We start from the raw sequence: 21745 nt of genomic DNA on the forward strand, positions 1-21745 counted from the left end.
TCCTGCTGCTGTTACTGTAATTTCTCTCCATCTTTAAGTCCTGTCATTCTCTATCTGTTATTGCTCTTTCCCCTCGATCTCTATCTCTCCCTCCCTCCCTCTCTCTCTATCTCTCCCTCTCTCTCTCTCTCTACTCTCTCTTGTTCTCTTTCCTTCCGTCTTCTGTGGGCAGAAACCAATAAGACTAACTTGACTTCTGTTTGTGTTTCTGTCTTTCTCCATCTATTATCTCGCTCTTCTTCCCCCATTCTCTCTCTGTATCGCTCTGTCCCTTATTCCTCTGTGTGTAATGTATGTGTTTCAGTGCAATTGTTGCAGTAGACTGTTGTTGAAAATGCACCTGTACGTGTCTGTTGGGTGCTACAAGTTCCGTAGGCTCTTTAGTTAGCAATGTCTTGTTTAGATATTCCATTTGAGACAGAATCAGCATGTTTTTCTCTGTGGAAGTGATTGAATAACGATGTTGGAGCTGAGTAGAATACCCGTACTTGCGTTCTAAGTAGTAACCTGTTTGGTAATGCAAAAAAAATCATGTTTTATAGTATGTGACATTTCCAAAATTGAGTATGCTTTAAGTGCCAGGATATCATACTAATTTCAGCTTTTTATCTAGTAGAATTTGCTACAAACTGTTAGGATTTTTATGCCTTGAGACAATTGAGACATGGATTGTGTTTGTGTGCCATTCAGAGGGTGAATGGGCAAGACAAAATATTTCAGTGCCTTTCAACAGGGTATCATAGTAGGTTCCAGGCGTACCGGTTTGAGTGTGTCAAGAACTGCAACACTGCCGGGTTTTTCACTCTCAATATTTTCCCGAGTGTATCACGAATGGTTCACCACCCAAAGACCATCCAGGCAACTTGACACAACTTTGGGAAGCATTGGAGTCAACATAGAGTATATAGTTCCTGTAGAGTCCACGCCCCGAGGCTGTTCTGAGGGCAAAAGGTGTTACTCAATATTAGGAAGATGGTCCTAATGTTTTGTACACTCAGGGAATAAACAACATAGCCAAAAGTATATGGACACCCCTTCAAATTAGTGGGATTTGGCTATTTCAACCACACCCGTTGCTGACAGGTGTAAAAAATGTAGCACACAGCCATGCAATCTCCATAGACAAACATTGCCATTCTCTGTAGTGATGAATCACGCTTCACCATCCGGTAGTCCGAAGGATGACTCTGGAACAGTGGAAACACATTCTCTGTAGTGATGAATCACACTTCACCATCAGGTAGTCCGAAGGACGACTCTGGAACAGTGGAAACACATTCTCTGTAGTGATGAATCACACTTCACCATCCGGTAGTCCGAAGGACGACTCTGGAACAGTGGAAACACATTCTCTGTAGTGATGAATCACACTTCACCATCCGGTAGTCCGAAGGACGACTCTGGAACAGTGGAAACACATTCTCTGTAGTGATGAATCACACTTCACCATCCTGTAGTCCGAAGGACGACTCTGGAACAGTGGAAACACATTCTCTGTAGTGATGAATCACACTTCACCATCCTGTAGTCCGAAGGACGACTCTGGAACAGTGGAAACACATTCTCTGTAGTGATGAATCACACTTCACCATCCAGTAGTCCGAAGGAAGACTCTGGAACAGTGGAAACACATTCTCTGTAGTGATGAATCACACTTCACCATCCTGTAGTCCGAAGGACGACTCTGGAACAGTGGAAACACATTCTCTGTAGTGATGAATCACACTTCACCATCCTGTAGTCCAAAGGACGACTCTGGAACAGTGGAAACACATTCTCTGTAGTGATGAATCACACTTCACCATCCGGTAGTCCGAAGGACGACTCTGGAACAGTGGAAACACATTCTCTGTAGTGATGAATCACACTTCACCATCCGGTAGTCCGAAGGACGACTCTGGAACAGTGGAAACACATTCTCTGTAGTGATGAATCACGCTTCACCATCCAGTAGTCCGAAGGATGACTCTGAGTTTGATGGATGCCAGGAAAACGCTACCTGCCACAATGCATAGTGCCGAGTGTAATATTTGATGGGGAGGAGTAGTGGTCTGGGGCTGTTTTTCATGGCCCCTTAGTTATAATGAAGGGAAATCTTAATACTACAGCATACAATTACATTCTAGATGATGCTTTGCTTTCAATTTTGTGGCAACAGTTTGGGGAAGGCCCTTTCCTGTTTTAACTTTTTTTTATTTCACCATTATTTAACCAAATAGGTTAGTTGAGAACAAGTTCTCATTTACAACTGCAACCTGGCCAATATAAAGCAAAGCAGTTCGACACATACAACAACACAGATTTACACGTGGAATAAACACCCATACAGTCAATAATACAGTAGAGAAAGTCTAAAAACAGTGTGTGCAAATGAGGGAGGTAAGGCAATAAATAGGCCATGGTGGCGAAGAAATTACAATATAGCAATTAAACACTGGAATGGTAGATGTGCAGAAGATGAATGTGTAAGTAGAGATACTGGGTGCAAAGGAGCAAGATAAATAAATAAATACAGTATGGGGATGAGGTAGTTGGATGGGCTATAAACAGATGGGCTATGTACAGGTGCAGTGATCTGTGAGCTGCTCTGACAGCTGGTGTTTAAAGCTAGTGAGGGAGATATGAGTCTCCAGCTTCAGTGACTTTTGCAGTTCATTTCAGTCATTGGCAGCAGAGAACTGGAAGGAGAAGCGGCCAAAGGAGGAATTAGCTTTGGGAGTGACCAGTGAGATATACCTGCTGGAGTGCGTTCTACGGGTGGGTGCTGCTATGGTGACCAGTGAGCTGAGATAAGGCGGGGCTTTACCTAGCAAATACTTGTAGATGACCTGGAGCCAGTGGGTTTGGCGACGAGTATGAAGCGAGGGCCAGCCAACGAGAGTGTACATGTTGAGGTGGTGGGTAGTGTATGGGGCTTTGGTGACAAAACGGATGGCACTGTGATAGACTGCATCCAATTTGTTGAGTAGAGTGTTGGAGGCTATTTTGTAGATGATATCGCCGAAGTCGAGGATCGGTAGAATGGTCAGTTTTACGAGGGTATGTTTGGCAGCATGAGTGAAGGATGTTTTGTTGCGATATAGGAAGCCCATTGGAGATGCTTAATGTGAGTCTGGAAAGAGAGTTGACAGTCTGACCAGACACCTAGGTATGTGTAGTTGTCCACATATTCTAAGTCAGAACCGTCCAGTGATGCTGGTGATAGTAGTGATGCTGGACGGGCGGGCAGTGATCGGTTGAAGAGCATGCATTTAGCTTTACTTGCATTTAAGAGCAGTTGGAGGCCACGAAAGGAGAGTTGTATGGCATTGAAGATCGTCTGGAGGTTAGTTAACACAGTGTCCAATGAAGGGCCAGAAGTATACAGAATGGTGTCGTCTGCATAGAGGTGGATCAGAGAATCACCAGCAGCAAGAGCGACATCATTGATGTATACAGAGAAGAGAGCTTCTTGATATGCCATACATGACAGCTGGATGGATTATCTTGGAAATGCTCACTAGCAGGGATGCAAACAAATTTGTGCAGAAAAATAAGGTTTTTGTGTGTATAGAACATTTCTGGGATCTTTTATTTCAGCTCATGAAATCTCTCTCTCTCTCTCTCTCTCTGTTTCTCTTTATTTCTCTCTTTCTCTCTCGAGCACTTTTCTTATCCACTCTCTCTTTCTCTCTGGCCCTATTTACCTCTCTACTTCTCCCTTCCTCCCTCACTCCCAGCTAATGATTTGTCCCTTCAACCAATTTTATCAGCTCATATCCGTAGTTATTAGGGGGAAGAGTGAGAGGCCATTGTACCAGCCTGCTGCTATTTGAGGCCCAGTTGATAGAGCTGGAGTCAGATGTGAAGGACTATTTATTGTGTTCATCACTGTTCCAGCCACCTCTCAATGGATAAATGGAGAGATGACGCAACCATTAAATTCAAACACTCCTGAAAGGACAGACGTGACTATTCTGTGGTTGGTCATGAGTGTGCGGGAGTGTGTGTGCATGAGCATAAAAGAGTGCTCATTTTGGATATTTTAGTTCACTCGCCTCAATTAGTGGGGACACACACATAGGCACACACATGCTCACGCACATGCATGCATGCTCACACACACTTCCCCTGCAGTGCCTCTAGTTGGTCTTGTCTTGGGGTGGCAGGTAGCCTAGTTGTTAGAGCATTGGACCAAAAGGTTGCTGGATTGAATCCCCGAGCTGACAAGGTAAACATCTGTCTTTCTGCCCCTGAACAAGGCAGCTAACCCACTGTTCCCCGGTAGGCTGTCGTTGTAAATAAGAATTTGTTCTTAACTGACTTGCCGAGTTAAATAAAGGTTAAAAAATAAATAAATGTCATGTTCCATATCTGTGTCCACAATCCCAGGTGTAATATTTGATGATATTTTAATGACATTTGGTTATTTCTTCAACATGTTAAATAAGGACACTCACTTGCACACTTAAACTAATTGTCAGCCAATTAATCAATCACTCAGTCAATTAATCAATCTCGCTTTATTCAAGAAATGTATTGATAAGATAAACTAATTGGTCCTGGAAATGATAGAGAGCATTCATCTTTGAGAAGCATAAAGGACCAAAATAAACCATCTTTAGGAGCATTTGTTTTGTTATTCTTTCTATTCCTTAGACTGTACCCAATTTATGACTAAATATAATAATTGGGCTGCCTGAGTAAACGCAGCCATTCTATTGGAAAACTAAAGCATGTTTTTAATTCAAGCATCACATCCCTCTGTAGCTATGTGAACGCTAATGATGTTTTGGCAGAGAAAAGATAATGATGGTTGTCGTGACTCGCTAGCTTGTCTTCTGTGACAGTGAAGAGATAATGAATAGAGGAACACTAGAATGTTCCTTTTTCATGAATGGTTTCTGAAGAGCGCTCCACTTCACTGAGCCTTCTCACAGCTGAATGCAGAGGTTTGAAACTCAGCTTCTTATTGGTCTATTAACTAATTTAACGTATGGGGATGTCACCAGGCAGGCCAAAACTCCATCCCACCAAAACACGCTGAAATTTCAGGTGGTCTTTTCAAACAACTCTTACACTAAAAGGGCATTATAATAGTTTTCACAATTTCACAGTATTATTCCAACCTCATCGTGTGGAAATATATATAAAACACAGGAAGATTACATAGTCCTTGAGGACATGTGAAGATAATGACGATTTTAACTTACACCAAATATGAAGAGTGCCTTGGTATTTTTTTCTAATATATTTTCCTCCCTGCCTTTAGGAACTTATGTTCTGTCAAACTCATCAATTTGTACTGTCTTCATTGTCAGCCAATATATAATTGGGTAGAAATGTAGACTATTACTGTCCTCAAGAGAAATTGGTCTTACACATTCAAATGACTTTTCTCTTCCTTAGGAACTTCTATTCTGTCAGCATGACTCAACAGATGCAGAACCTGCAGCTGGCCCAAACCAGGAAGTGCTCGGGAGGCCCTGCCTCTCCCAGCGCTGCCAAGCGCCTGTACAGGAACCTATCAGAGAAGCTCAAAGGTGGCCACTCCTCCTTTGAGGAGGCCTACTTCTTCGGCCGTGGAGACCGCCACGGTCATCGCAAGGGCTCGATGAGTTGGGGATTGTGTGTGTGTGCGTGCGTGCCCTGTTTGTGTGTGTGTGTTCGTTTGTGTGGAATTTTGTGTGTATGGGTGAGCATCTATACGGGACTGTTATGCGTCATCATCTTCATCAGATCAAATTATACCAACCAGCCCAGATAAGTGTCCAGGAGGACTATACTGTGACTTACTTTACTCTTATAAGTAAAGGAATCTGGAAGAACCTTTATGGAGTTTAAATAATTGCCCATAGGGGAAACCTTTTCAGTTGTAAAATGTTCTTTGAGGAAAAGGGTTTTCGGTGAATGCATGTGTTAAGGTTCAAACCTTTTCACATGGATGGGGAGGGGTTACATTTTTATACCTTATTAGTAATATATTGTAGAGGTATTTGGGGTATTTAGGTGGCAGCCTATCAGAAGATTGGAGGTGTGGCTTTCAGGTTTTGGCCACCCATTAGAGTAAATGTGATACTTGTGATTTATTTATTTCCCTTGAATATTTATGCATATTGCGTATTGTAGTACAATATTAACATTACTGATTACATATAGTAATAAAATTATAACTATTACAACTTTGGGATTTGCATAGGCTCTTGATTAACTCTTACATCTCTGTAAGCCTCATTGATTCTACAAAACTGTCAGTTTTCAACCTTAACATGTGTTGACAGTACAACAGAACAGATGAACAGACATTTACTCCTACAGGTGTCATAAAAATATATTTCTGAAAGCCACGCCCCTACTAAGCCACACCTCTAGTCCATTGTTCCTCCATGAACCCTTTGCTACATTGAAACATTCCTCCAAGGTTCCTCCAATAGTCGCTCAACTAACCAAAGGTGCAAATATTAACAATGAATAACAATGGTTCCTTGAGGAACTCCAGGGTTCCTCGAGTCTCCACTAATTCTATGTGTAGAGTCACCCAATGTCTTCAGATATTTACTGGCTAGGCTGGAGGTCTCTCTTTGTGTCTGGGACACTCTCTGTGTATCTGAGACACTGGAGACAGTGACTCTCTTTGTGTCTGGGACACTGGGGTTTAGACAGTGACTGGCTAGGCTGGAGGTCTCTCTTTGTGTCTGGGACACTGGACACCGGGTTTAGACAGTGACTGGCTAGGCTGGAGGTCTCTCTTTGTGTCTGGGACACTGGACACCGGGTTTAGACAGTGACTGGCTAGGCTGGAGGTCTCTCTTTGTGTCTGGGACACTGGACACCGGGTTTAGACAGTGACTGGCTAGGCTGGAGGTCTCTCTGTGTATCTGAGACTCTGGTTTCAGACAGTGACTGGCTAGGCTGGAGGTCTCTCTGTGTATCTGAGACTCTGGGTTCAGACAGTGACTGGCTAGGCTGGAGGTCTCTCTGTGTATCTGAGACTCTGGGTTCAGACAGTGACTGGTTAGGCTGGAGGTCTCTCTGTGTATCTGAGACTCTGGGTTCAGACAGTGACTGGCTAGGCTGGAGATCTCTCTGTGTATCTGAGACTCTGGGTTCAGACAGTGACTGGCTAGGCTGGAGGTCTCTCTGTGTATCTGAGACTCTGGGTTTAGACAGTGACTGGCTAGGCTGGAGATCTCTCTGTGTATCTGAGACTGGGTTTAGACAGTGACTGGCTAGGCTGGAGGTCTCTCTGTGTATCTGAGACTCTGGGTTCAGACAGTGACTGGCTAGGCTGGAGGTCTCTCTGTGTATCTGAGACTCTGGGTTCAGACAGTGACTGGCTAGGTTGGAGGTCTCTCTCTGTCTCGGGATCAATACAGATTGGGTTGGTGTGTATTGTCCCATTTCCTGTAATTGGTTTATAATTTCTTTAGAAATGGCCCATAGAATTAGAATATGAGTAAGTTAATAGGATCTCTATGAGGCAGCCCCTCTGATTGTAAGCCCAAGAGGCACAGAATACACCAAGTCCTGTTGGTCAGGACTCCATCACATCATCTTGCAAGTCTCCCAGTGCTGACTCTATATATGCATCTGTGAACACATACACAGTCACTGTTCTATTACCAATGGCAGTTAGATAGGGGATATCTGACAAACAAACATACTGTATACTATGTTGGAGTTTGATCAGGTCAGACTAAACCTACCTAATTCTGGTCTCCCTATCGACAGGCAAGAGGTGAGGCTGGAGGTAAGGTCTTTGCCAGCGCCCTGTTGATGGGCATAGCAGCGTAGATCAGCTCCTGGCCCCTCATCAAAGATACTTCTCAGTCACACACAGAGGACTGATTACGTTATCAATGGTGGTTATGATTAGCATGGTGGAATCAACTTGATCGCCACATTCACCTTTCTATTTCACTTCAGATGCCATATGTGAAGTGAAATAGAATAATAGTAAATGCAGCAATCAGGCTGGTTCCACCATGCTAAGTTATGGTGAATTGGGAGAAAATTCTAAACACCAACCTGATTCAAGTGTCCTCTGTGTTCCATTTATAGGAATACTCACAGCGAGGTCATGTCTATGTGATGCTGAGGGTCCCCTTGATGGTCTTCTCTATGTTGCATGTTCGGCTGCAAACTAGACATCTCTCGAACAACTGCAGCAGGCAATCCTCTTAAACAAAGTACTTCCTCATCTTATGAGGTGGTGTTGACAGGGAGGGCCTATGACAGGGTGATACAATAGACTACCAAGTGGTAAATTGCATTTTCTAATAAAGAAAGGACAAAGATTTTTTATATTGCACTTCACAACCAAAACGACTCTACTACTATTTCTACTGTATCAAGAGGATGGGTAATTAACCTATTAGTTTATCAAACAGGGTATTTTTTATACAACATTTCACATAACACACATTGTTGTTGATGAAGCCGTCTGTGTCATCAGGACAGTAACTCGGGTCAAGCTAATTCTAGGTCGTCATTATTTACCACAGCCACAAAGTCATAAATACCGCCTATTTCTACAATTGATCTTCTTAAAATGTGATTTTAAAACTAACCGTAACCTTAACTACACTGCTAACCTTATTCCGAACTCTAACCTTAAATTAAGACCAAAAAGCACATAATTTTTACGATGTAGCCAATGTTGACTTTGTGGTTGTGGAAACCCTAATTATATACTTTACAGATATAGACTGAGTATATCTCCAGATTAGATTCAGGCTGGTAAAACTGTCACGGTTTGCTCTTAGTTCACTGTATTAGTGAGATTCAGACTTGAGTTAGCTACCACCATAGCTGAATCCTTTATTTAGTTTTGCCCTAGACAATACAGAATACACTTGTATGAGCTACGACCTAACTAAGTTGTAATGAGGTAACTATGAGGTACCTAGCTCGCTTTATCAATAGATAGCTACCTACATAACCAGCAATAATATTAGCTAAGTTATACCAGAGAGGTCAGTAGCTAGCTAGCTAGCCTCCCTCGCTAGCGTTATCAAAGGATAACGATACATAACCCAGCAGTATCTAGACAGAAACATACAGAAACATATATGAGCTATGACCTAACTAAGTTGTAATGAGGTAGCTAGATAGCTACCTGCATAACCAACAATAACATTATATAACGTCATTAGCTAAGTTATACCAGAGGTCATTATATTCCAGTACCTCTGGTTATACACACCACCACCGGTTGTTGCACATCAAGCTAGAGTTACTGGGGCAGACTTGGGGACCGACGAACTCCAACTGCCTATTCCACATACTAGGGTCCTTCAGCAGGGCATGCAAACCATAGAACTTCAATCTGCCGTCCTTTCAACACCTTGGGGGCGATGAAACAATGGTGCCATGTAAAGGCAGTGAAGTGGGTGGAGGGGCGATTTGCACATGGAGCTTGGCAAAAGGGGGCATGATTTGTTGACATAATCAATGTTGGGTTTGGATAATAATTTAGTTATTGTGACACACTGAGGTTCCAAACTCTGTTTTAAAGGAGACTGGCTTTGACCAAAATGATCCTCTTTACACTTTGTAGTAGAGGTCGACTGATTAATCAGAATGGCCGATTAATTAGGTCTGATTTCAAGTTTTCATAACAATCGGAAATCTGTATTTTTGGACACTGATTTGGCCTTTCTTTAAAAAAAATATTTTTTTTACACCTTTATTTAACTAGGCTAGTCAGTTAAGAACACAAGAACACAGTTAAGAACACAAAAACACATCTTATTTTCAATGAAGGCCTAGGAACGGAGGGGAGGGTTAACTGCCTTGTTCAGGGGCGGAACCACAGATTTTTACCTTGTCAGCTCGGGGATTCAATCTTGCAACCTTACAGTTAACTAGTCCAACGCTCTATCCACCTGCCTCTCATTGCACTCCACAAGGAGCCTGCCTGTTAAGCGAATGCAGTAAGAAGCCAAGGTAAGTTAAACTTATCTTGTAAAAAACAATCAATCAATCATAATCACTTGTTAACTACACATGGTTGATGATATTACTAGTTAATCTAGCATGTCTTGCGTTGCATATAATCGATGCAGTGCGCATTCGCGAAAAAGGACCGTCTTTGCTCCAACGTGTACCTAACCATAAACATCAATGCCTTTCTTTAAGTCAATACACAAGTATATATTTTTAAACCTGCATATTTAGTTAATATTGCCTGCTAACATTAATTTATTTTAACTAGGTAAATTGTGTCACTTCTCTTGCAACAGAGTCAGGGTATATGCAGTAGTTTGGGCCGCCTGGCTCGTTGCGAACGTTGTAGACTATTTCAATCCTAACAAAGACAGCCAACTTCGCCAAACGGGGATGATTTAACAAAAGCGCATTTGCGAAAAAAGCACAATCGTTGGATGACTGTACCTAACCGTAAACACCAAAGCCTTTCTTAAAATCAATACACAGAAGTATATATTTTTAAACCTGCATATTTAGTTAAAAGAAATCCAGATTAGCAGGCAATATTAACCAGGTGAAATTGTGTCACTTCTCTTGTGTTCATTGCACGCAGAGTCAGTGTATATGCAACAGTTTGGTCCGCCTGGCTCGTTGCGAACTAATTTGCCAGAATTTTATGTAATTATGACATATCATTGAAGGTTGTACAATGTAACAGCAATATTTAGACTTAGGGATGCCATCTGTTAGATAAAATACGGAACGGTTCCATAGTTCACTGAAATAATAAACGTTTTGTTTTCGAAATTATAGTTTCCGGATTCGACCATATTAATGACCAAAGGCTCACATTTCTTTGTGTTATTATATTATAATTAAGTCTATGATTTGATATTTGATAGAGCAGTCTGACTGAGCGGTGGTAGGCAGCAGCAGGCTCGTAAGCATTCATTCAAACAGCACTTTCGTGCATTTTGCCAGCAGCTCTTCGCTGTGCTTCAAGCATTGAGCTGTTTATGACTTCAAGCCTATCAACTCCCAAGATTAGGTTAGCTAGTTAGCGGGGTGCGCGCTAATAGAGTTTCAAACGTCACTCGCTCTGAGACCTGGAGTAGTTGTTCCCCTTGCTTTGCAAGGGCCGCGGATTTTGTGGAGCGATGAGTAACGATGCTTCGAGGGTGGCTGTTGTCGATGTGTTCCTGGTTCGAGCCCAGGTTGGGGTGAGGAGAGGGACGGAAGCTATACTGTTACACTGGCAATACTAAAGTGCCTATAAGAACATCCAATAGTCAAAGGTATATGAAATGGTATAGAGAGAAATAGTCCTAAAAATACTATATTAACTACAACCTAAAACCTCTTACCTTGGAATATTGAAGTTTCATGTTAAAAGGAACCACCAGCTTTCATATGTTCTCACATTCTGAGCAAGGAACTTAAACGTTAGCTTTTTTACATGGCACATATTGTTGCACTTTTACTTTCTTCTTCAACACTTTGTTTTTGCACTATTTAAACCAAATTGAACATGTTTCATTATTTATTTGAGACAAAATAGATTTTTATTGATGTATTATATTAAGTTAAAATAAGTGTTCATTCAGTATTGTTGTAATTGTCATTATTACAAATAAATAAATCGTCCGATTAATCGGTATCGACCTTTTTTTGTTCCTCCAATAATCGGTATCGGTGTTGAAAAATCATAATCGGTCGACCTCTACTTTGTAGTACATTTTGGCACTAGAATAAATGTTTCTGCCTCGATGCCACACAGACTTTCAAAGGGATTAGTTGCTTTTTAGGGGCAGTTGCTCTTTAAACTCTAGAGCTGATGTTTCTCAATCTGATGATAAATTCCACCTGGCTATACTTTATCTCACATACAGGTTGTTGTTAACTCCTCCTTAAAGCTAGATTCATCAATTGGCGAAACTCCCACGTCCATTTGGGATATTACAAAAACAAAGAAGTTACTGAAAACAATGAACAGTGTTTTTTTCCCCTGACATCATTACATGATGGAACAGCAGAATATATACTGCACCTTTTTACCACACTGCCAGATGCTCATCTGCTCCGTTTCATCAATACAACTAAAACAATAACAAAGGTGCTGGGGCCAACAGTGGAAACCTTTTCAATAGAAATAGACATACCCAAAAGTAATGCAAGCCACTTCGATCTACAGTGTCCACATATCGATTTATATGCGAAAATGTCAGTCGGAATCGGTACCTAGAACCACACTAGTCCCCTATTACCGCTTCAACACTTTCACTGCAGTGCTACCTCCTTCTCTTCATCCCTTTTCTCTCACTTTGTCCCTTTCCGTTGCCTTTCCTTAGCCTCTCTCTCTCTCTCTCTCTTGACTGGTTCTGTTGTAGTTGGTTTCTAAATGCAACTGCTTTTAGACCAAATGGGTTTTTCATTTCACAGGCACACACAAACACACACAAACACACACACACACACACACACACACACACACACACACACACACACACACACACACACACACACACACACACACACACACACACACACACACACACACACACACACACACACACACACACACACACACACACACACACACTTCTCATTAGTCCTCCAGGCATAAGTATTTCAATCACGCTGAACCTACCATTATCTGTATCACATTCAGTGTTGGGGTCTTCAAACTTTTCTTACCCAGGGATCGTCTCACAGGCAAACCCACGACCCAGGGACCCCATCATACAATCAACTAAAATATATTGTTTTCACATCTGGTCCTATCATCAGGTGAATGATCATGGCAGGAAGAAGTAATGTTTTTCATTATTTTGACTCTCCCACATTATCATTAGAAGATGAAGTATAAACTCCAACATAGCCTATTAGCTATAAAGGAATAGTATCTCCAAATACATTTTCGCTAAGAGCAGCTGTTTAGCAGGTTAGAGATTAGCGATGTCCAAGTAAAGAAAGCTTACCAGCAGCACTTGCTGCTACTGCCTACTTCAGATACTCCAGTGAGTGTAATTTGCTCAATAATAGGAGTTCAGAAATAGTTGACATAGTTAACTGTAGGTATGTCATAAAAAATGTGTATATTCTGTTGTTGCTAGCGATATTGATAAAAACATTTTAAATAATGTGTATTTTCTTAATTTTTTCTCTGACCTACTGCAGTACCTCTGCGGAACCCCGGTTGAATAATCTTTAATCCAGCTTCAGCACTTTCACTGCAGTTTTACCTCCTTCTCTCACCTTCTCACTTTCCTTTCCCTCTCTCTTTCTCACTCTCTCATGTACCGTCGCCATGTCACCTCTCCGCTCTATGGTCCAATTGTCACACATCAATTATCACACAGGAACTTGGCAATCACCCCGCTTAATGTTGTTGCTTTGTCTGCCTTGGTTTCAGCGTGTTTAGTTCTGTTGATGATTGATGATGGTGATGATGATGATAATGCTGCTGATGAGGATGACGTCAACCATGATGATGTTTGTATTCTGACGTGTGTGTGTCCCTCTTCTTCTCTCCTCCAGAGCATGCAAGGTAGTGAGTGCCTGTTTGAGGCGGTGGAGCAGCAGGATCTAGATGCTGTCCAGATCCTTCTCTACCAGTACACAGCTGAGGAGCTGGACCTCGGCACACCCGACAGCCAAGGGTTAACACCGCTAGACATCGCCATCATGACCAACAACACCCCCATAGCCAAACTACTGCTGAAGGCCGGCGCCAAGGAGAGCCCTCACTGTGAGTGTACACTATATAGGGCACACTGAGTACACACTTAGTAGGATATACTAAGTACACACTATGGAGGGTGCAATGGGAGTATACACACTAATTAGTGCAACCTTCCGACTCAAAGTCCTGCATTGAAACTTGGTGGAGTATCCAGATTACCATACCTTCATACCGGCTTTGTGCCATACCGGGATATTCGGTAATACCGGCACTGAACACAAGGGGCACTGATTTCAAACCCCACCGATGCTCTGTAATCCGAAGGTTAGCAATGCTAACAAGTACATGTAAAATCCCATAAATAATGCTAACTAAACGAGCGCATTGCAAACATTTTGTACAGTTTCTGACCTAAACTATACAAGTCACTCAAATATTTACATTTTACATTTAACCATTATTTAACTAGGCGAGTCAGTTAAGAACAAATTCTTATTTAGAATAACGGCCTACACCGGTCAAACACGGACGACGCTGGGCCAATTGTGCGCCGCCCAATGGGACTCCCAATCACGTCCAGTTGTGATACAGCCTGGATTCGAACGAGGGTGTCTGTGGTGACGCCTCAAGCACTGAGATGCAGTACCTTAGACCGCTGTGCCACTCAGGAGCAAATATGCTACTCACAGTTTGCTGCACGCATAACACAAATATTAGCCAGCAAGGCTCTTGATCCAGGAGGGATTTCCCTGCTGTTAAGCGAATGCTTCATTTTGGAAGAAGCTGACCACTTAGCTAGATAGCTAACTGTCTTCTAAATTAGCTAACCAAATGCACAACTGCAGAGCATTCAGCACATTTTAGACAGATGACTTAATAGTTATAAGATATCTAGCTGGCAAACATTTAGTTGTGAATTCCATAGTGTAATTAAATCTCCTGGCACAGACTGAAGAACAGTGATTTATTCACAAGGCTCCGGTCTCTTATTGTTGTGTGCTCGTAAACAAACACCACGTGACTGGGGGACTACTGTAAGCTTTGTAATAATGTGACAGGTGAAATGAAGAATGCAATGCTTTATCTCCTAATGTATCGCACAAGTTGACTGCAGGTATTTACTTAAAAAGTAGCTGCACATATTCAAACTTCAAAGAAATGGTTTCAACGACATTGAAAAACCATCCCATGACTTTTTACAAATACCCCGGTATACGGTATACAACCCAATCCGTTACTCAAAGATACAGTGCCTTCGGAAAGTATTCAGACCCCTTGACTTTTTACACATTTTGTCAGGTTACAGCCTTATTCCAACATTGATCATTAAATTGTTTTTCCCCTCATCAATCTTCACACAATACCCCATAATAATAAAAAAGTATTCAGACCCTTTACTCAGTATTTTGTTGAAGCACATTTGGCAGCGAATACAGCCTCAAGTCCTCTTGGTTATGCTACAAGCCCCATTCTCCTCTGCAGCTCCTCTCAAGCAGTCTCATTGGATGGGGAGCGTTGCTGCACACACAGTTATTTTCTGGTCTCTTCAGAGATATTGGATTGGGTTCAAGTCTGGGCTCTGGCTGGGCCACTCAAGGACGTTCAGAGACTTGTCCCAAATCCACTTCTGCGTTGTCTTGGCTGTGTGCTTAGGGTCATTGTCCTGTTGGAAGGTGAACCTTTGTTCCAGTCTGAGGTCCTGAGCGCTCTGGAGCAGGTTTTCATCAAGGATCTCTCTGTACTTTGCTCAGTTCATCTTTGCCTCGATCCTGACTATTCTCCCAAACACTGCCGCTGAAAAACATCCCCACAGCATGATGCTGTCACCACCATGCTTCACCTTAGGGATGGTGTCACGTTTCCTCCAGACGTGACACTTGGCATTCAGGCCAAAGAGTTCAATCTCGGTTTCATCAGCCCAGAGAATCTTGTTTCTCATGGTCTGAGAGTCTTTAGGTGCCAAGCAGGCTGTCATGTGCCTTTTACTGAGGAGTGGCTTCCATCTGGCCACTCTACCATAAAGGCCTGATTGGTGGAGTGCTGCAGAGATAGTTGGTCCTTCTGGAAGGTTCTCTCATCTCCACTGAGAGCTCTGTCAGAGTGACCATCGGGCTCTGACCAAGGCCCTTCTCCTTTGATTGCTCAGTTTGGCCGAGTGGCCAGCTCTAGGTAGAGTCTTGGTGGTTCCGAACTTCTTCCTCAAAAGAATGATGGAAGCCACTGTGTTCTTGGGGATCTTCAATGCTGCAGAAATATTTTGGTACCCTTCCCAGATTTGTGCCTTGACACAATCCTGTCTCGGAGCTGTACGGACAATTTCTTCAATCTCATGGCTTGATTTTTGCTCTGACCTGCACTGTCAACTGTGGGACCTTATATAGACAGGTGTGTGCCTTCCCAAATCATGTCCAATGTATTGAATTTACCACAGGTGGAGTCCAATCAAGTTGTAGAAACAGCTCAAGGATTATCAATGGAAACAGGATGCACCTGAGCTCAATTTCGAGTCTCATAGCAAAGGGTCTGAATACTTATGTAAATAGGGTATATCAGTTTTTTTTAAATTGCTGAGGACATTTTTATATTTAATCAATTTTAGAATAAGGCTGTGACGTAACAAAATGTTGTAAAAGTCAAGGGGTCTGAATCGTTTCCGAAGGCACTGTATATACTGAACAAAAATATAAACGCAACATGCAACAATTTCAACGATTTACAGTTCATATAAGGAAATCAGTCAATTGAAATAAATAAATTAGGCCCTAATCACTGGATTTCACATGACTGGGCAGGGGCGCAGCCTTGGATGGTCCTTGGAGGGCATCCAAGGCTCCGGAGGTTGGTTGGGGAGCAAGCCCCAACCAATCAGATTTTGTTTTTCCCCACAAAAGGGTTTTATTGCAGAAGGAAATACTCCCCAGTTTCATCAACTGTCCAGGTGGCTGGTCTCAGACGATCTCGCAGGTGAAGAAGCAGGATGTCGAGGTCCTGGGCTGGCGTGGTTACAGGTGGTCTGCGATTGTGAGGCCAGTTGGACCTACTGCCAAATTCTACTATGGTAGAGAAGTTAGCATAAAATGATCTGACAAAAGCTCTGGTGGACATTCCTGCAGTCAGCATGCACGTTACCTCAAAAGTTGAGGGACATTGTGTTACGTGACAGAACTGCAAATTTTATAGTGGCCTTTTATTGTCCGCAGCACAAAGTGCACCTGTGTAATGATCATACTGTTTAATCAGCTTCTTGATATGCCACACCTGTCAGGTAGATTAATTATCTTAGCAAAGGAGAAATGTTCAACATTTGAGAGAAATAAGCTTGCGTATGGAACATTTCTGGGATCTTTTATTTCAGCTCATGAAATCATGGGACAAACACTATACATGTGCCGTTAATATTTTTGTTCATGAAATTATGTTGAGACAACGTTATTATTATGTGGAGCCAACATTATTATTATGTTGAGCCAATAGACATTGAATTGATTGATGTCTGTGCCCATTGGGATGATATCGGTCTGAAAATCCCTTTGTGTCCCACTGAATGTAAGGTGTGTACATTAGCGAAACATTGCACAGACTGGGTTTTACTCTGTCAATTAAATGTTGACAGGCAGGGCTAGGGGATAAACTGTCCAGTCTCAGATTTTAGTCAACACATCAGTAACAGAAAATAATGTGTACTGTAGCTGGTCCACTAACAATATGTCTGTTTTGAGGAGTACATGTTATCCAAATAATGAACTGCTTGATTAGCCAATTATCTTGAACTGATCTGAACTGATTGAACTTGGCTTGGCAGTGTAAGAACCTTATTTAAGTGTTCTATTTTCTGTTCCTGCTTGGCTGACACGACCCACATGGTCTGGACCAGAGTCTATTGGGGCATTATTCGCCCAGAAATGTAGAGATGTTTGGTAGGTTCTCTCAGACATGTTGTTTTCCTGGGTTGAGACCTGGATTTGGATTTGAAACTCCCAACAGTTGTAATGGAAGGGGGCGGAGCTCTGGTACTGTACAAAACCAGCTTCATTATCGATGCATATGTCTAGATACTTTTTATAGTGGAGATCATGTTTATAAAATGCTTGGCTGGGCTGATGAGACAGTGGACTGCTCAGTCAGATGGAACAAAGTAAATAGGCATTTTAACGTCATAGATTTAGCTGGTGGTAACTTGTGGAATAGACACCGGCTGGAATGTGATTTTAACCAGTCAGCATTCAGGATTAGACCCACCTGTTGTATAAAACCAGCCAGTCAGAAGCACAATGTCCTTCATTATCGATGCATGGTGCCGACACCATCAACCAGCTTCTTCAGACTCTAAAGTTAGGAGGACTTTTGAGTTTGGTATCAGCCAGACTACTTTATGCTTGCCTTTAATCCATGGTTTTCTATTTAATATTAGTATGTACCTGTAGTACTTGAGATAACCGTAGTGACTGGCTAATGGACCAGTCACTCCCAACCCTCCACTCCCTTGAGTTGTCCCTCCTGTGTAGGACACAATACAGAATGGAGGAAAGCATGAGTGGTGGTCCTGTGGTGTGTGCTTGACCCAGACAGGGGCTGTGTTTGACAGGGGCTGAATAAGCTCTCTCACCCCTTTCCCTCCATCCCTCCCTCCTCCATCTCTCCTAGACAGGTGGTTCTTACAATGTCCAACATCCCTGGACAGGGTAAAAAGAAAGTGTGTGTGTGTGTGTGTGTGTGTGTGTGTGTGTGTGTGTGTGTGTGTGTGTGTGTGTGTGTGTGTGTGTGTGTGTGTGTGTGTGTGTGTGTGTGTGTGTGTGTGTGTGTGTGTGTGTGTGTGTGTGTGTGTGTGTGTGTGTGTGTGTGTGTGTGTGTGCGTGCGTGCGTAAGTGTGTTCGCGTCTGCTCTCCAAGCCCTCAGTATGTGTGACTGCGTCTGCTCCACTCCATGGTAGTGACAGGTCTGTCTGGGTGAAACAGTGGCCACTTTAGAGTCTCCCTCTCCCAGGTTAAAGGGGGGGCTGCTGGGCCTCCCCACGTCCCCACTGAAAATCCCTAACAAGGTTTGGCATTTAATGGTTTAACTTTTCCAATGATGCATGTAACCGCCCGCCAATTATAACTAAGTGATTTATTGTCCTCCGGAGCTAAGAGCAGAGCGAGCTGAGCTTTTTTATAAACACGCGCGGATGCTCACCCACACACACACTTTCAAGCAGGCAAACACACCTCTCTCTCCCTCTCTCCTCACTGTGGTACAATTTGATCGTTGTAAACAAACAGAGAGGTAAACATGGATCGGTTTTTCCTCCTGGGAATTTATGCTTTATGTTGCTGTCATTCCTCAAGTGCCAAGTAAATCCATCAGACAGGGTCTGACAGGCCGGGTTGGCTGGGCTGGGTTGGAGTGGAGGGGGATGGGGGTTAATTTACGAGTCCTTCAGGGTCCCAGTCGACTATATTTAGGCCCACACCTCCCCATCCCGCCGTAGTGCTCACCGGCCAGCAGGCAGGCCAGACAATGGACCAGTGTGTGAGTATGTTTGTGTGTGTATGTGTGCGTGCTTGTGTGCATGCGTTCCCATGTGTGTGTATCGCTAGATGGACAGATCTGCATGTTCATTTATAGCCCAATCAATTAACCTCCGCCTGCATCGGCTTGTCTCTCCTGAAGAGGCAGGAAATTGCACCTAGACAAGGCTCATATGACCAGATTCTTTTCCACTGCAGCCCAGACTCAGGATGGCCCACAAATGGCACCCTATTCCTTACCTAATCCCTATAGGCTCTGGTCAACAGTAGATAACTACATAAGGAGTATAGATCATGATCAAAAGTAGTGTACTGTATAGGGTGCCATTTGCGACGCAGGTTCAGACTTACCTCAGACCCCCAGGTATGGAGATGGAGAGATGGAGAGATCACTGGGCTGGAGATAGAATACTTATTCTGTCATTCCCTTTCTCTCTCTTTCGCTCTCTCTCTATCCCTTCCCCTCTCTCTCCCTCCGCCACCCCTTCCCTCCATGCCTCCCTCCCCAGGGGGTAGGTGCAGGGTGAGAGGGCCATGAAAGAGGGTCTTCTTCTGCAGATGTGTTTGTGTTTATGTTGCTGTCATGGTCGGTGACTAAGGCTGGGTCCCAGAGAGAGAGAACATACAGCACTGTACTACTGCAGGGAAAGGAGAAGAAGGAGAGGAGGGCTGGCAACCTGCAAGGAGGGCTAGGTTTTTACCATGACAAATCTGTGTGTGTGGTGTGTGTGGGGGGGCAGGGGTTGAACACACGCCTGTCTGTGTGTTCCTCCAAAGGGAGTGCTACTAGTCTCTCCTCTCTTTTTGGTACTCTGCACATTCAACCATTCAAGACAGTGTGAAAAGTTGTGTTCTCTTACTAAAACATGGGCTCTTTTCAGTCTCTAATGCTGACCTGTGTTCTGTATCCCATAGTAACGTGTGTTCTGTATCACATAGTAACCTGTGTCTATATCCCATAGTAACGTGTGTTCTGTATCCCATAGTAACGTGTGTTCTGTATCCCATAGTAACGTGTGTTCTGTATCCCATAGTAACGTGTGTTCTGTATCCCATGGTAACCTGTGTCTGTATCCCATAGTAACCTGTGTTCTGTATCCCATAGTAACCTGTATTCTGTATCCCATAGTAACGTGTGTTCTGTATCCCATAGTAACCTGTGTTCTGTATCCCATATTAACCTGTGTTCTGTATCCCATAGTAACCTGTGTCTGTATCCCATAGTAGCGTGTGTTCTGTTTCCCATAGTAATGTGTGTTCTGTATCCCATAGTAACGTGTGTTCTGTATCCCATAGTAACGTGTGTTCTGTATTCCATAGTAACCTGTGTCCGTATCCCATAGTAAAATGTGTTCTGTATCTCATAGTAATGTGTGTTTTGTGTCCCATAGTAACCTGTGTTCTGTATCCCATAGTAACCTGTGTTCTGTATCCCATAGTAATGTGTGTTCTGTATCCCATGGTAGCGTGTATTCTGTATCCCATAGTAACCTGTGTCTGTATCCCGTAGTAACCTGTGTTCTGTATCCCATAGTAACCTGTGTTCTGTATCCCATAGTAACCTGTGTCTGTATCCCATAGTAACGTGTGTTCTGTATCCCATAGTAACCTGTGTTCTTTCCTCTGTTCCATGGTCCTCCTCTCTGATCCCACCGCTATTATTATCAGGCTGTTTGTGTTCTAGTTGTCAGCTGTAAAAAGCAAGTGGAGCTGCAAGGTCTTTGACCTGTACCTCTCTAAGTGGCCCCGATAACAGAAAGCACAGCACTCTTACAGTTTTTTTTAATGAGCCTCACTTTCATGCAGCTGGTGCAACAAGGACTAGAGTTCTTAATCTGTTGGTTTGAAGGTGGAGATATATGGAAGAGTACAGCAGGCTTTCTTTATAGGATATCTTGCTGATGTCAGTACACTGTACTTTCCAAACAGCCTCCACACTTTTCAGATCCACCCCTGCAGACATCAAGGCAGCAGCATGGGAACATGCCTCTCTCAGCACAGTTCCATCCTCTTGTACAGCAAGCCAAGGAAGAGTTAAGGTCATGTGTAACAATAAAAGGGTTGTTCCACCAATTTCATGATATCCAATTGGTAGTTACACATCGCTGCAACTCTTGTACGGACTCGGGAGAGGCGACGGTCGAGAGTCATGCGTCCTCCAAAACACAACCCTGCCAAGCCGCACTGCTTCTTGACACACTGCTCGCTTAACCCGGAAACCAGCCTCAACAATGTAACAATGTGTTGGAGGAAACTCCGTACAACTAGCGGCCGTGTCATAGTGCATGCACCCGGCCCACCACTGGAGTAGCTAGAGCGCAATGGGACAAGCACATCCCGGCTGGCCAGACCCTCCCCAAACCCAGACAACGCTGGGACAAATGTGTGGCACCTCATGGGTCTCCTGGTCACGGCTGCGCCACTCGGGAGGCCCTCATTGTGGCTTTTGACTTGATCAATCATAGTCTGCTGCTGGTTAAACCTGAGCACACTGTTCAGTCGTTAGGAAAATTACAATTGGCTCAGAACAGGGCAGCACGACTGGCCCTTAAAAGTACACGGGGAGCTAACATTGGAGAAATGCATGTCAATCTCTCATGGCTCATCACTACTTGTTTTTGTAAGAAGTGTTGACATGCTGAATGCA

General features: G+C 43.2%; 1 protein-coding gene across 1 annotated transcript in view; it reads left to right on the forward strand.

Annotated features, from left to right (window-relative positions):
• Positions 1–21745, forward strand: part of ankfn1 (ankyrin repeat and fibronectin type III domain containing 1) — a 286097-nt gene that overhangs the window by 132510 nt on the left and 131842 nt on the right. The window contains exons 8-9 of the mRNA XM_046354362.1: positions 5389–5607; positions 13449–13657. Coding sequence (XP_046210318.1) covers positions 5389–5607; positions 13449–13657 — 428 coding nt within the window. The remainder of the gene's footprint in view (positions 1–5388; positions 5608–13448; positions 13658–21745) is intronic.

The sequence above is a fragment of the Oncorhynchus gorbuscha genome, linkage group LG06, assembly GCF_021184085.1.
Source record: "Oncorhynchus gorbuscha isolate QuinsamMale2020 ecotype Even-year linkage group LG06, OgorEven_v1.0, whole genome shotgun sequence".
Classification (NCBI taxonomy): Eukaryota; Metazoa; Chordata; class Actinopteri; order Salmoniformes; family Salmonidae; genus Oncorhynchus; species Oncorhynchus gorbuscha.